We start from the raw sequence: 13,226 nt of genomic DNA, 5'->3' as shown, positions 1-13,226 counted from the left end.
CTTTTATTGTCTTAATACGGATGATTTTGGCATACAGCTCATGAAAACCCAAAATTCCTATCTCACAAAATTAGCATATCATTAAAAGGGTCTCTAAACGAGCTATGAACCTAATCATCTGAATCAACGAGTTAACTCTAAACACCTGCAAAAGATTCCTGAGGCCTTTAAAACTCCCAGCCTGGTTCATCACTCAAAACCCCAATCATGGGTAAGACTGCCGACCTGACTGCTGTCCAGAAGGCCACTATTGACACCCTCAAGCAAGAGGGTAAGACACAGAAAGAAATTTCTGAACGAATAGGCTGTTCCCAGAGTGCTGTATCAAGGCACCTCAGTGGGAAGTCTGTGGGAAGGAAAAAGTGTGGCAGAAAACGCTGCACAACGAGAAGAGGTGACCGGACCCTGAGGAAGATTGTGGAGAAGGGCCGATTCCAGACCTTGGGGGACCAGCGGAAGCAGTGGACTGAGTCTGGAGTAGAAACATCCAGAGCCACCGTGCACAGGCATGTGCAGGAAATGGGCTACAGGTGCCGCATTCCCCAGGTCAAGCCACTTTTGAACCAGAAACAGCGGCAGAAGTGCCTGACCTGGGCTACAGAGAAGCAGCACTGGACTGTTGCTCAGTGGTCCAAAGTACTTTTTTCGGATGAAAGCAAATTCTGCATGTCATTCGGAAATCAAGGTGCCAAGGTGAGTCTCGAGGAAGACTAGGGAGAAGGAAATGCCAAATTGCCAGAAGTCCAGTGTCAAGTACCCACAGTCAGTGATGGTCTGGGTGCCGTGTCAGCTGCTGGTGTTGGTCCACTGTCTTTTATCAAGGGCAGGGTCAATGCAGCTAGCTATCAGGAGATTTTGGAGCACTTCATGCTTCCATCTGCTGAAAAGCTTAATGGAGATGAATATTTCATTTTTCAGCACGACCTGGCACCTGCTCACAGTGCCAAAACCACTGGTAAATGGTTTACTGACCATGGTATCACTGTGCTCAATTGGTCTGCCAACTCTCCTGACCTGAACCCCATAGAGAATCTGTGGGATATTGTGAAGAGAACGTTGACAGACTCAAGACCCAACACTCTGGATGAGCTAAAGGCTGCTATCGAAGCATCCTGGGCCTCCGTAAGACCTCAGCAGTGCCACAGGCTGATTGCCTCCATGCCACGCCGCATTGAAGCAGTCATTTCTGCAAAAGGATTCCCGACCAAGTATTGAGTGCATAACTGTACATGATTATTTGAAGATTGACGTTGTTTGTATTAAAAACACTTTTCTTTTATTGGTCGGATGAAATATGCTAATTTTGTGAGATAGGAATTTTGGGTTTTCATGAGCTGTATGCCAAAATCATCCGTATTAAGACAATAAAAGACCTGAAATATTTCAGTTAGTGTGCAATGAATCTAAAATATATGAATGTTACATTTTCATCATTACATTATGGAAAATAATGAACTTTTATCACAATATGCTAATATTTTGAGAAGGACCTGTATGCATATATAGGTATGTATATATATATATATATATATATATATATATATTTGTTTTACTCATGTCATACCTGAATAAGAAAAGTAATCCTATTTGGTAGATGGATTATGGTTACCATTATCTAAAGCTTTGTTCTAAAATGAAATTGTTCTCTTACTTGACATTCTATTATGACGAAGAACAGCAGCTTATCAAATAGAAGCAATGTAAAAGCACTTCATCACATTAAAGGAAAGTGATGCTTTATCTAATTTTTTGCTTAATTAAACAATAAGTGCATCAAAGAACATGACGTTTCAGTTTTGATACATTTCATGATCAGGGAAAAAAAATATTCAGATTCTGTCTTTAAAAGGCCAATCTGCAGTCAGATTCAGCTGAGAGAAGCTGTTTGGTGATTCTTATCACTGGCAGATTGATTGGTGCATGACTGATAACATCATCTGGTGCTTCAAAGAGAACTGCTGGCCTATAAATTCCTACCATTACTTCCATGACCCTGTTTCCTCTGGATGTAGACTTAAAGCACATCTGGCCCAGATTCAGACCAGCTGCTAGGTCAATCCCTCACACCCTCCTCAGTTACTCACAACCAGCTTACCAGCATTAACAATCTCACCCCATAAAGAGCATTAAAACACCAGTGGGATCTGGATTGGGCAGCATGTAGCCAGGATTTGATGGTGCCATCTATCAGTTAATGGTCTAGTTGATTAATGCAGCACTTACATCACCTGATGCATTCTTAACTCACCTCTAACTTCAAAAATTGCCTGTGCAGATACCCCAGTTTAGATGTTAGATTTTTTTTTTTTTTTTTTTTTCATATCTGGTCAAGGTGAGCGGCAAAATGTTCATACTTCAATACAAACAGTGCAGCTTATTTCACTCGTGAAAAAACACTATGAAAGGCTGTACATATTTAATGTGATGGCAATTTTGTCCAAAGGTCGTGTCTGAATATATGAAATCCTTTATAAAATATTTTAATTGCGTTACAAATTGCTGTTCATTCCTTTTTTTCTGTTCCTTTTTGTTTTTTGCAGGTCGGCCATCACCATATTTCCTCAGAGGACTGATGGCAAACATGATTTCAGAGTGTGGAACAGTCAGTTGATTCGCTACGCAGGTTACAAACAGCCTGATGGAAGTATTTTGGGAGACCCTGCTAATGTTGAATTCACAGAGGTACAGATCAGTGAAATACAGCTGCAGAATTTTCAATCTCCTTGACCTTTTTAGGGTAACATTTTGTATTTTTATCCTTAGATCTGCATGCAGCTTGGATGGAAGGCACCGAAGGGTCGATTTGACGTCCTTCCCCTTCTGCTGCAAGCCAATGGAAATGACCCAGAGCTATTTGAGATCTCTGCAGACCTCGTTCTGGAGGTGCCTATTATACACCCAAAGTGAGTTCTGCTTTTTCTCTTTGGCATGCATAAAATGTACAGAATGTAACAAAACGAGAACAGAGGAGGCTTCACAAAGGGACATCCACCCACTTACACATCTTTTTAACCACACTTCTCAAACAATAGGCTCCTTTCATGCCAAAAAAGCTGATTGGCTATCATCACATTCCTACAGTGCTGATTATTCCCCAAAAGCACAACTAGCCCTTGTTTGTTTTTTTCTGGTAACCATGGGACTTGTTAGTGGGACTTCAAGCTTGTTATTTATTCATTTGGTTACTTTTCCTACAGCAGACAATCTAAAGCCAAATCACAAAACCCATAAAACCCTTGGTATCTTACTCATTAAGCTGCACTCGCATGGTAGCATTGTAATTACACAAAATAAATCATGTTTTACTGCCACACTATCATTCACACATACACACTTATAGATCCACTCCAAGTTATAAAAGCATTGTTAAACACTACAGGGTGTTTCAGAATCCCTTGACACACAGATCACCCTGCCAGACTCCCCCAGATTTGGCTTCCCTTTTTCCGTACACATGCATCAGCTAGTCCATAGCATTGGCAGCAGCTTGGTACAAGCTTTGGCCACGCATAGTGTCTCATCATTACACAAGATTAAACCCAGCGCTGCAAATAATAGACTGAAAGCAATGCTATCTCCCCAAAGGTTTTAAGAGGCCACTTTTGCTTTGACCAGTACTAAAAAGCCTTAACAATGGGTTTCTCTTTGTTAATGTTGGTTTTGAACACGCTATTTTTTTCTCAGTGGCAATCAAACTGGCTCCTAAGGATTCTAGTGATCAAGCATATTGTTAGTTTGACAGCATTTGATAGAGTAAACTATCTGACATAATCATGGTACGTGGTCACAGTTTTTCCTGTGTCTGTCCTCTGCCCAGGTTTGGGTGGTTCAAGGACCTTGATCTGAAGTGGTATAGCCTCCCAGCAGTTTCAAACATGCTGATGGAGATTGGTGGTCTGGAGTTCACTGGATGTCCCTTCAGTGGCTGGTACATGGGCACAGAGATAGGCGTGAGGGACTTCTGTGACAGCTCACGCTACAACATTCTGGAGGTAAAGCTTTGTGCCAGAAAATATTGTCACGTGACATCAGAAACAGGGAAAAGAACTGAAGGCACAGATTGACTGCAGCCATATGTCAGGATGAGCATGTGTTGTCACCAAATCAGCCAATAAGAATGTAATTCAAATGTGCACAACATTTGTCAGGAAATGAATGTGTGCAGTATGGTGTTAATCTATGTGAAAACAACCTACACTCTGGAGGTTCTTTTAGGGCATTCAGGAAACAAAAACAGTGATGTGGCAGACAGAAAATGCTAACCAGACTTATTTTTGCATGTGTTATATAGCAACACTCAGACAAGTAACGACAAGGGTTTCTGAAGATTTCAGCCCAAGTCAGAGTGGTCCAATTTTAAAGAGCACTTCAAGCAATATTGGTGTCAGTCTTGTAACTGAAGTGCTTAAATGGTGGAAAAAGATGTTGGCTTGAGCAACGTCCTTTGGGTTTTTCTGACATGCAGCACTAAATACATATTTCTTTACCAAATGGGAAACCAGAGTTTATTGGTCAGTGTTTCATACAAAGATTCAAACACGAAAGTGTATTCATGTTTGTAACCTAATTCTAAGGCTTTGCATATTGTAAAATATGTCATCCTTTGGCCATAACAAGTTCTTAAAATTAGGTGAATATAGTTCAGATTATTAAAACATGACATGTCGCTCAGCATTTTCAAAAATGTTTTCATTTAGAAAACATTCCAAACATTTGCCTGTCTTCCCAAGCATTCTAGCAAGCTCCCCTTAAGGGCAGACTTTAAATTGCACTGGGTAATTGCAAAAGTCTGAGAGAAATTTTTTGGATTCTACATCCTAGGGTGTTAAAGGTCACAAGAGTACAATTAGCAAAGTTTATTTGGGATGGTTGCCAGAAGAAAGCCTTTCATCTCTGCAAAGATTATGAGTTCATGGCTTAGGTTAACAGTAACATCTGAAAGAACAGGAACTCTGCTCTTGCCTGTCCAAATGACAAGGTTCTAAAGTAGAGATGTTTCATAATTCACTCTGATACGTTTGGTAAAAACTAAACTCAACATAGCACAGACTTTCATATCAAATGTCCAGCATTGTGGAGGATTGGTGGTGGTTTGGGCTGGTTTAGCGGTCGCTGTTTTTAAACTCTTCTGTATACCATCCAGAATTAATTGTGAGGCTATCTGTCAGACAGGTGAAGCTTGGCTAAAACTATATCCTGCAACAGGGAAATGATCCCAAACATGTGCTTTAGTGGAACCTTAAGAAAAGTAAACAAAATATGGCAACATGGCTTAGATTTGTAAAATAGTAAATCAACTTAAAGACCTCAGGACTGAAGTGGCGATGTTGGATTATATGTAACTGGCTGTGTACTTTATTTGGCTATGACTGTTGAAGATGATTAAAATCAAAACAATGTGGGCCAAAACATCTCTTACTACCAATCACACACAGGACTAAGATAATTAGTTGGGCTCATTTTGCAACTACAGGGTCTGGGGATTTTGGTATGATGAATTATACCATGAGCTCCATTATCTAAAAAAGTATGCAATCCAAAGGATGGTCTGACATCAGAATCTTGGGCAAATCAAGTCAAAACATACAGCAAATATACAATAGATTTTGCAGTAGCATGGTGGAAGTGGGATTTTTAATGGTTTTATGCTGAAATGTGTACAAATGTAAATAAAATAAACTAGCATGGGGAACAAGGGTAGGACAAAATTATGTAAGGATACTATAAAATTTACTTGAAATTGCTCATGTAAAATGTGACTTACAGGTTGGTAAACCATAAACTTGTTCTTATTTTCTCTAGTTTTCTGCAAACTGCCTCTGCATTTCTTGCTTAGTATTTGTTAAAAAAAAATTACTTTGAAAGTTTTGCTTAGTGTTCAATGCATCTGTGAGGTTTACCTAATTCTAGGGCCAGCATCACTGCATTTTTGATGGGGCTTATGTAAACGTTTGATTTAAAATACCTTCTCATTTATCTTTTATGTTTTGTAGGAGGCTGCCAACAAGATGGGCTTAGACACTAGGAAGACATCTTCCCTTTGGAAAGACCAGGCACTTGTGGAGATTAATATTGCTGTTCTCTACAGCTTTCAGGTGATTGCATCTGTTGTTTAAGGTTGTACCAAAAATAGATTTCAAGGGAATTGAAGGTTTGTGTTTTTGCCTCTTGGGACAACAAATCCTTTTGTCATATTGGATTCACAGCAAGTTCCTTGTTTACAAAGGTGATCTCATCCCGAACACCCTTCTGAGTTATATGCTCATTGTTGAACTACATATTGTGAACAAAGCTTAATAAAACCTTGACATTTAAATTGCTCTAATGCAAAGCTATCATAATATGAGGTATTTAGCCTGAAGATTAAATAAAATGTCTCTTAACATGTCTAGATCATTATGTTAACTTCCGCAATTCATTTAACCAGCTCTAGAGGGGCTTATGTATTGTCAATGTTAGCCCCTTGAAGTATTTCATTTCATCATGTTACAGCAACAAAATTCAATGTTTTTGGGGGATTTTATTTGATAGAAGAACACAAAGTAATGTATAATGGTTATGTGCAAGGAAAGTGACGCATGGGTTTTAAAAGAGTTTTCTGGTGAAAATCTGATCCCCTTCCCTGTTGAAACCTTTTCTGTGCAACCACTTGCCTTCAGAAGACCCAATTAGTGAATATTCCATCAAAGTTTAATTTATTTGTATAAATACAGTTGCTCTGCAGAAGTCTCAGATTCATGAGCAACAAACAGCATAATGAAGACCAAAAGACACATTGGGCAGGTTAGGAATAAAGTTGTATAAAGTATAAAGGAATATAAAGAAAACAATATCCAAACCTTTGAAGATTTCACCAAGCATAGTTCAATCCATTTTCTTTAAACTCTGCCTAACTCTGCCTGGAGGCGATGCACAGAATCCACTCTAAAGAAAAGGAAAATGTCTACATTTCTATTGGCAGTGCACTCCACAAATCTGACTGGAAGAGTGACGCGAAGACATCTGTTGCTAAACAAAAGCCATTAGAAGTCCCATTTTCTGTTTGCCATAAGAAATGGCGAAGACTGCATCATGTGAACATTTTTGGTCAATATAAAAACCTGTTTGTGGCAAAAGCCATCTCTACACATTACCCTAAACACACCATGTCTATGATGAAGCATGTTGGGGGCAGCATCATGCTGAGGGAATGCTTTTCATCTACAGGGAAAAGGAAGCATTTCAGAGGTGATGCTACAAAGATATGCGCAGGATAATCCTGGAACCAAACCCATTGGTCTGCAAAATATTATGGTGCCGTTTCAAATTCCAGTAGGACACCAACCCTAAAAATTATGTATATTTTATTATAAATTATATAGTTTAAAAGTAGTTTACAAATAATATAGTTTAAAATCATCAAGGCACATTTGTTTGAGACAGACACGGAGAACCACCAATAAACCAGCAGGCAGAGACACCAGTCACCGGCAGGGAGTAAATGGGCCCCACATTTGATTGGGGGCCTAAGCTGATCCAGGACAGCCCATGACCCAACCTGACACAAAAACAGGCACACACTCACAATCAAACATTCCCACCCTCACACATAAACATTAAAACACTCATACCCACACACCCAACGAAAAGTCTCATAACAATGGATGTCGTACACTCACTCCCCATACATACTCTATACTCCCAGGTTCAGGTACAGATACCCCAGAGGGGCAACCGGATCCAGGAGGTGGTCCCCGTCATTCTGGGTTCTGGGGTGGAGACAGGCAGACCGCCCCCTCACCAGCCCAGGCACCACCCGAACCCATGTAACCCAGCCCAAAATCCTGACTCCCCACTCCGTTCCCAGCCCCCAATGACCTCCGTCCCCATCCAGAGAGGAGGCCACGAACAAATCAGTCCCGACCCCCCAATGAATTCCATTCTTAACCCCATGAGCCCTCCACCTCCCATAAATCCCAACATGAAATTCCCCACAAGGCCATCCCCAACAAGAACACAGATATTGAACACATGCCCCCAAACCCAAATGACATGAATCCCCTCACCCCAGGGGCACACTCCCACAGATGAGCTCCACCCCCGAAAGGCCGATGAAGACACATTCATACAGTGCAAGCTCCATACACAACCCTACTCAAATCACCCCCGCTGCATCCCAACCCCCACCACACAGCGTGCCTTGACGGCAAGTCAAGTGCTCCACGCAATGCCCCCCCAGCCTCTGCCCATGGGCGCAATTGAGCAGACACCACCGAGGACCGTACTCTATACACACCCCCGACCCCACAACAAGACTGGACAAACTCACCCAGCAAGCAGTCCTGGCCAGCGGCACGCTCCATGCCCCTGCCACCACATAAACACACCACATCACCACCACTGCAATGACAGCCCAGGAAGAAACACCAACCATGTCAGCTCCACCGCCACTGCTCAGCTGATCCAAATGCCGGTGACCACACATCCAAGAAAAGGACACAACCCCCCCACCCCACATGCTGTAATCCCTCCACACTGCCCTCGAGCCCGCCACCCTGACCCTCCCCCACACCGGACACAACAGCCAGCGGAGCAGCACACCGCCAAGACCGCCCAGCCAGCGTCATCAGCTGGCTGGGCGACGACAACAAAAAATAAGCATGCGCCAGCTGGGTACCCGCAACCGGGCCAACCAATGTGGTATATGTTCCAAAATCACTGAATTAGTGTTTCATGCATGCAAGGGAAAATTGCCTTCTCTTAGCCAGCTGACTAGCAGTGAACGGCAACATGTGGAGTAGGGCCTGAGCTGCATCATTGTATGCCTCCTAAAGCATAAAATAATGCTTTATGTAGCTTAATTCGGGTCACTCTTAGTATACCTTAATGCTGGTAACCATACAGACTTCATACAGTTTTTTGGAGGTTATTTATTGGAATGGCACTTTATTTCACACCTTTTTAAATGGCTATGAAATATTTCCTTTCCCTCCCTTTTCCTTACTGTTTTTTCATATTTCAGACCTGCAAAGTGACCATAGTGGACCATCATTCAGCCACCGAGTCCTTCATGAAGCACATGGAGAACGAGTATCGAGTGAGAGGCGGCTGCCCTGGAGACTGGGTGTGGATTGTGCCTCCAATGTCAGGAAGCATTACACCAGTTTTTCACCAAGAAATGCTTAACTACCATCTCACACCTTCCTTTGAGTACCAGGTGAGGGGGGATAAGGTTAAAAATAACCCCTGCAAACCAAAAGGGGCTGCTTTTATATGTAAAATATTCCTCATTAAACAGTGTCTTATTGCTTTTTCTGTGCACCAAAGCCTGATCCTTGGAACACCCATGTGTGGAAAGGGGTCAACGGGACACCCACAAAGAAAAGAGCCATTGGATTTAAAAAGCTTGCCAAGTAAATATGCTTGCTTTATTAAATTAGTGATTTTGTTTTATTGGCTCATTCAGAGTCAAATATATATTGCAACCCTAAATGTCAAAGATAATGGATTGTGTTTCATGCTAATTTAAACAAGTAATCACCCTCCTGATAAAACAAAGACCCATGAAGGGAGGCTAATGTACTCTGTAGTAAAATTCATCCAATCAACCCCTCTGGGAGTAATCAGAGTTCTGTCATTTTTTGTCTATGCATGCACTTGTGGGCGTGTATGATCTGCTATTAATATAATTGCCTCAAGGAAAGTACAAGCTAGGTAATCAGAATTGTCACCCATCCATAGTTACCTGCAAAAGTAGCTCAACAATTGCCTTGTGATCGTGGCAGGAGACACGATGACTCCACACTGTGCCCTCAAATTACTTTACCTTGGTTCAGATGCCTTGCTCTTTTATTTTCGCTGCATCTTATTCACTCTGTCTCTTATCGCCTCCACAGGGCTGTGAAATTTTCGGCAAAGCTAATGGGGCAAGCCATGGCCAAGAGGGTTAAAGCCACCATACTGTTTGCCACTGAGACAGGAAAATCACAAGACTACGCCAAAACCCTCTGTGAAATCTTCAAGCACGCCTTTGACGCCAAGGTACTCTTGCGACTACCTTGCATCAGTGTTTTCAGAAGTTGAGCAAGATTCTATGATTGATTTCAGCAACGTCTACTTGAAAAACTACGAATTTAAGTTATTCCTGTCTTCGCTTTGCCCCTGCTTGATGAGGCCACACCAATGCAAACTGAGAACTGACAAACTGAAAACTGACAAACTGAAGAAAGCATTTTTTGTCACCTCTTCCTCATGCAGTTAAGTGCCATAGTTCAGGGCCAATTTTACCCACTGAAGCATTGCACAGATAGTAGTTTAAGACCACATCCTGAAGCACCCTTGGCTGTGCAAATCTGTTAAAGAGCAAAAGATGCTGCTCTCAATCATGTACTTGGTGCATTTTCTCTAGGGTGCATCCAAATTCTTCTTGCTGTTTTCACAGTGCGATCAATTACACAAGAAGACCCTCATGCATGCAATTGTGCGTCAGTGAGAGTGGGTGTGTGCAAATGGAGGGCAGATGTGAACGCCTATGGCAAACCTTTGTTGTTGCGGGGCTAAAGCCTGTTTCCTCTTCACGCCTTTTGCTTGTGCAGCTTCTATGTGTGTGTATGAAATCCAAGTGTGGCGCATGGCACACACGCACCATGCTGGGTTGTGTGCATCATAGCCGCTTAATGTGTGTGGCAGCAGCATATTATCATCTCGTTAGAGGTGAAGACAGAGTGGTCATTACAACCTACTCCTTTGCCGGCGGCTGTGTGTTCAGCCCTAATTTACATGCTCAAGGCATCTGTTGAGTGAAGTGTGCACAAAGGAGTGAGATGAAAACTAGAACATTTTGGTAGCTGAAATTCCCTCTGAATAGAGATCTTTTGCCTGCAGGTCATGTGCATGGATGAGTACGATGTGGTGGACTTGGAGCATGAGACATTGGTTTTAGCTGTGACCAGTACATTTGGTAACGGGGATCCACCTGAAAATGGAGAGGTAAATCTTTAATTCCTCAAAAGTCTTGTTAAATGATCATAGTAAAATAACCATCTGTCACTTGTTGCTATAGAAATTCGGAGCTGCCTTAATGGAAATGCGCCACCCAACTTCCAACACAGAAGACAGAAAGTGAGTAAAACCCCTCCTTTTTTTTATTTGAAGAAAAAATATTTCTCACCTCTCTTTTTGGCCCATCCACAGGAGCTACAAGGTTCGATTTAACAGCGTGTCCTCTTACTCCGACACTCGAAAGTCCTCCAGTGATGAACCAGAGGTCAGGATCAATTTTGAGAGCACAGGACCTCTTGCTAATGTGAGGTAAATAAATAAGGTGCAATATTTTGTTATAAGTTAAAGGTTTGTCCCATGTCTTCAAAAGCCTAGAAAGTGTCCAAATATCCAGACACCAAAATATAAATGATCACAACAGCAAGATAAATAGGAGATTCAGACACACTCAACAACGGAAGCATGCTTGACGAATTCCTTGCCTAGGGACTCTTATGGGCTTGATGTACACATGTACTCAGAAAATCTAGCTTTGTTGAAGCTAAAGCATCTTTTTGTTTGCGAATTTCAACCATTATGATTTTAAGTTATTTGTGTAGGTCTTTATGTAACTTCCAATATAATGCTACACTGTGAAGTTGGATCTTGGAATTGTACAATTGCTATCATCCTTGCATTTGTATTTAGGTGAGAAAAGAAACATGTTGGCATCTGGGTTAATATTTGCTGTTTTAGACAACATGCAGTAGCGTTTTGAAAGTATATGTCCCCTTTACAGGTATCTTGTCTGGATTTTTGATCACACTAGTTTCAGATTATCAAACATACTTTGGCATCAGAAAAAGATTAAAATATAACGTGATATAACTTGGATTTTATATGTCACTGCTTTCATTCATTAATACTTTTCCACTGTGCTGATGCCTGCCTGCAGGTTCATTGGTTTGCCAGCTGTGCGCCCTTTATTTTCATGCTCACACTGTGGTCTGGAGCGCACATTGCTTCTTGGAAGTTGAAGGAATGGAAGCACCTCAACCATTCCTTTTAGCCTTGATTTAAATCATTTAGCCTGCTAATTGATGTTCAGATAAATACCTTTTAAAAGTCTGAGTTTGTCATAGAAGCATGCTGCATTTAGGGTCATAGGTAACACCAGCAATGTTTCTCCATGTTATATGGAAGCTGCTGTGGGACTGTTTACTTTGGGTGTTGCATCATAACCACTTTTTCTTCAGATGCATTTTTCTCAAAATATTGATATTGTGAATAATTGTTCAGGTATCTGTTCCTGGCTGTGCAGTCTGAGCAAAGGGTTGCAAGCATATTCTGCACCACCTTTTACTGAAGTATTTTCAGTGTTAGTATCAAACAACTGATCTATCCTGCAAAATGTGTTACTCTAAAAGTCAGCTCTTCTGCTTTTTTAATTTTCAAAGAATTTTTAATTTTTTAATTTTTCTTTATTAACAAATTCTTCTAATTTTGCATAGACTACTAATAAGAATTATCGGGAAAAGATTAATCTCAGACTAAAGCTCAAAACTCTTTCTTTGTTAGATGGCCTATAGAAACATTTAATTATCGATCATAATAAATCCCAGTTTTTCATAATAAAAGTATAGTGTTTTTAAAAAGTACTTGCCCTCTTACAGATTTCTTCTGCATTTGCTTTTGTCGGATTTTTTTGTTTCACATCAGACAAATTTGATATCAACATTATAATATTAGAAAGCAACACATGCTCAGATCTAAAGAAACTCAAGACCATTTCATTGTTAACCTTAAATTTTCTGGAAAGGTTCACATTGCCTACTCTAAGGATTTGGGGTTCGAGTGAACAAAGCTATTATCCACAAATGGAGAAAACATGGTGAATCTTGCTTGGATAAGTCAGCCTGCAAAAATTACTCAATGAATGGATAACTCATCCAGAAAGTCACAAAAGATCAGAGAACATCATCTAAAGCACTGCATGCCTTACTTGCCTCAGTTACTCAGAGTTAATGATTCAACAATAACAAAGAGACTGGGTAAAATCTATGGGCATCTATGGGATGTTCTAAGGCCAAAGCCGACAAAAAATGACAAAGGTCTGTATCATAAAAACATCTTAATGAATTTTGGGAAAATATTTTCTGCACTCATGAGACAAAAGTGGAACATATTGGAAGTAGTATGTCACATTACATTTGGCATAAAAGTAATGCAGCATTTCAGTAAAATAAAATAATACTGACAATCAATCA

The 13,226-nt window shown here is 40.8% G+C and overlaps 1 protein-coding gene across 1 annotated transcript in view; it reads left to right on the top strand.

Moving 5' to 3' along the window:
- The window catches only part of nos1 (nitric oxide synthase 1 (neuronal)), a 62,096-nt gene that overhangs the window by 32,015 nt on the left and 16,855 nt on the right, over nucleotides 1-13,226 (top strand). Inside the window, exons 8-17 of the mRNA XM_047381733.1 lie at nucleotides 2,541-2,682; nucleotides 2,764-2,903; nucleotides 3,818-3,992; nucleotides 5,994-6,095; nucleotides 9,002-9,196; nucleotides 9,307-9,392; nucleotides 9,876-10,020; nucleotides 10,864-10,968; nucleotides 11,042-11,100; nucleotides 11,173-11,289. Coding sequence (XP_047237689.1) covers nucleotides 2,541-2,682; nucleotides 2,764-2,903; nucleotides 3,818-3,992; nucleotides 5,994-6,095; nucleotides 9,002-9,196; nucleotides 9,307-9,392; nucleotides 9,876-10,020; nucleotides 10,864-10,968; nucleotides 11,042-11,100; nucleotides 11,173-11,289 — 1,266 coding nt within the window. The remainder of the gene's footprint in view (nucleotides 1-2,540; nucleotides 2,683-2,763; nucleotides 2,904-3,817; nucleotides 3,993-5,993; nucleotides 6,096-9,001; nucleotides 9,197-9,306; nucleotides 9,393-9,875; nucleotides 10,021-10,863; nucleotides 10,969-11,041; nucleotides 11,101-11,172; nucleotides 11,290-13,226) is intronic.

Source organism: Girardinichthys multiradiatus, chromosome 12, assembly GCF_021462225.1.
Source record: "Girardinichthys multiradiatus isolate DD_20200921_A chromosome 12, DD_fGirMul_XY1, whole genome shotgun sequence".
Classification (NCBI taxonomy): Eukaryota; Metazoa; Chordata; class Actinopteri; order Cyprinodontiformes; family Goodeidae; genus Girardinichthys; species Girardinichthys multiradiatus.
Note: the sequence above shows the minus strand (reverse complement) of the source record. Positions and strands in the feature narration are given on the sequence as shown.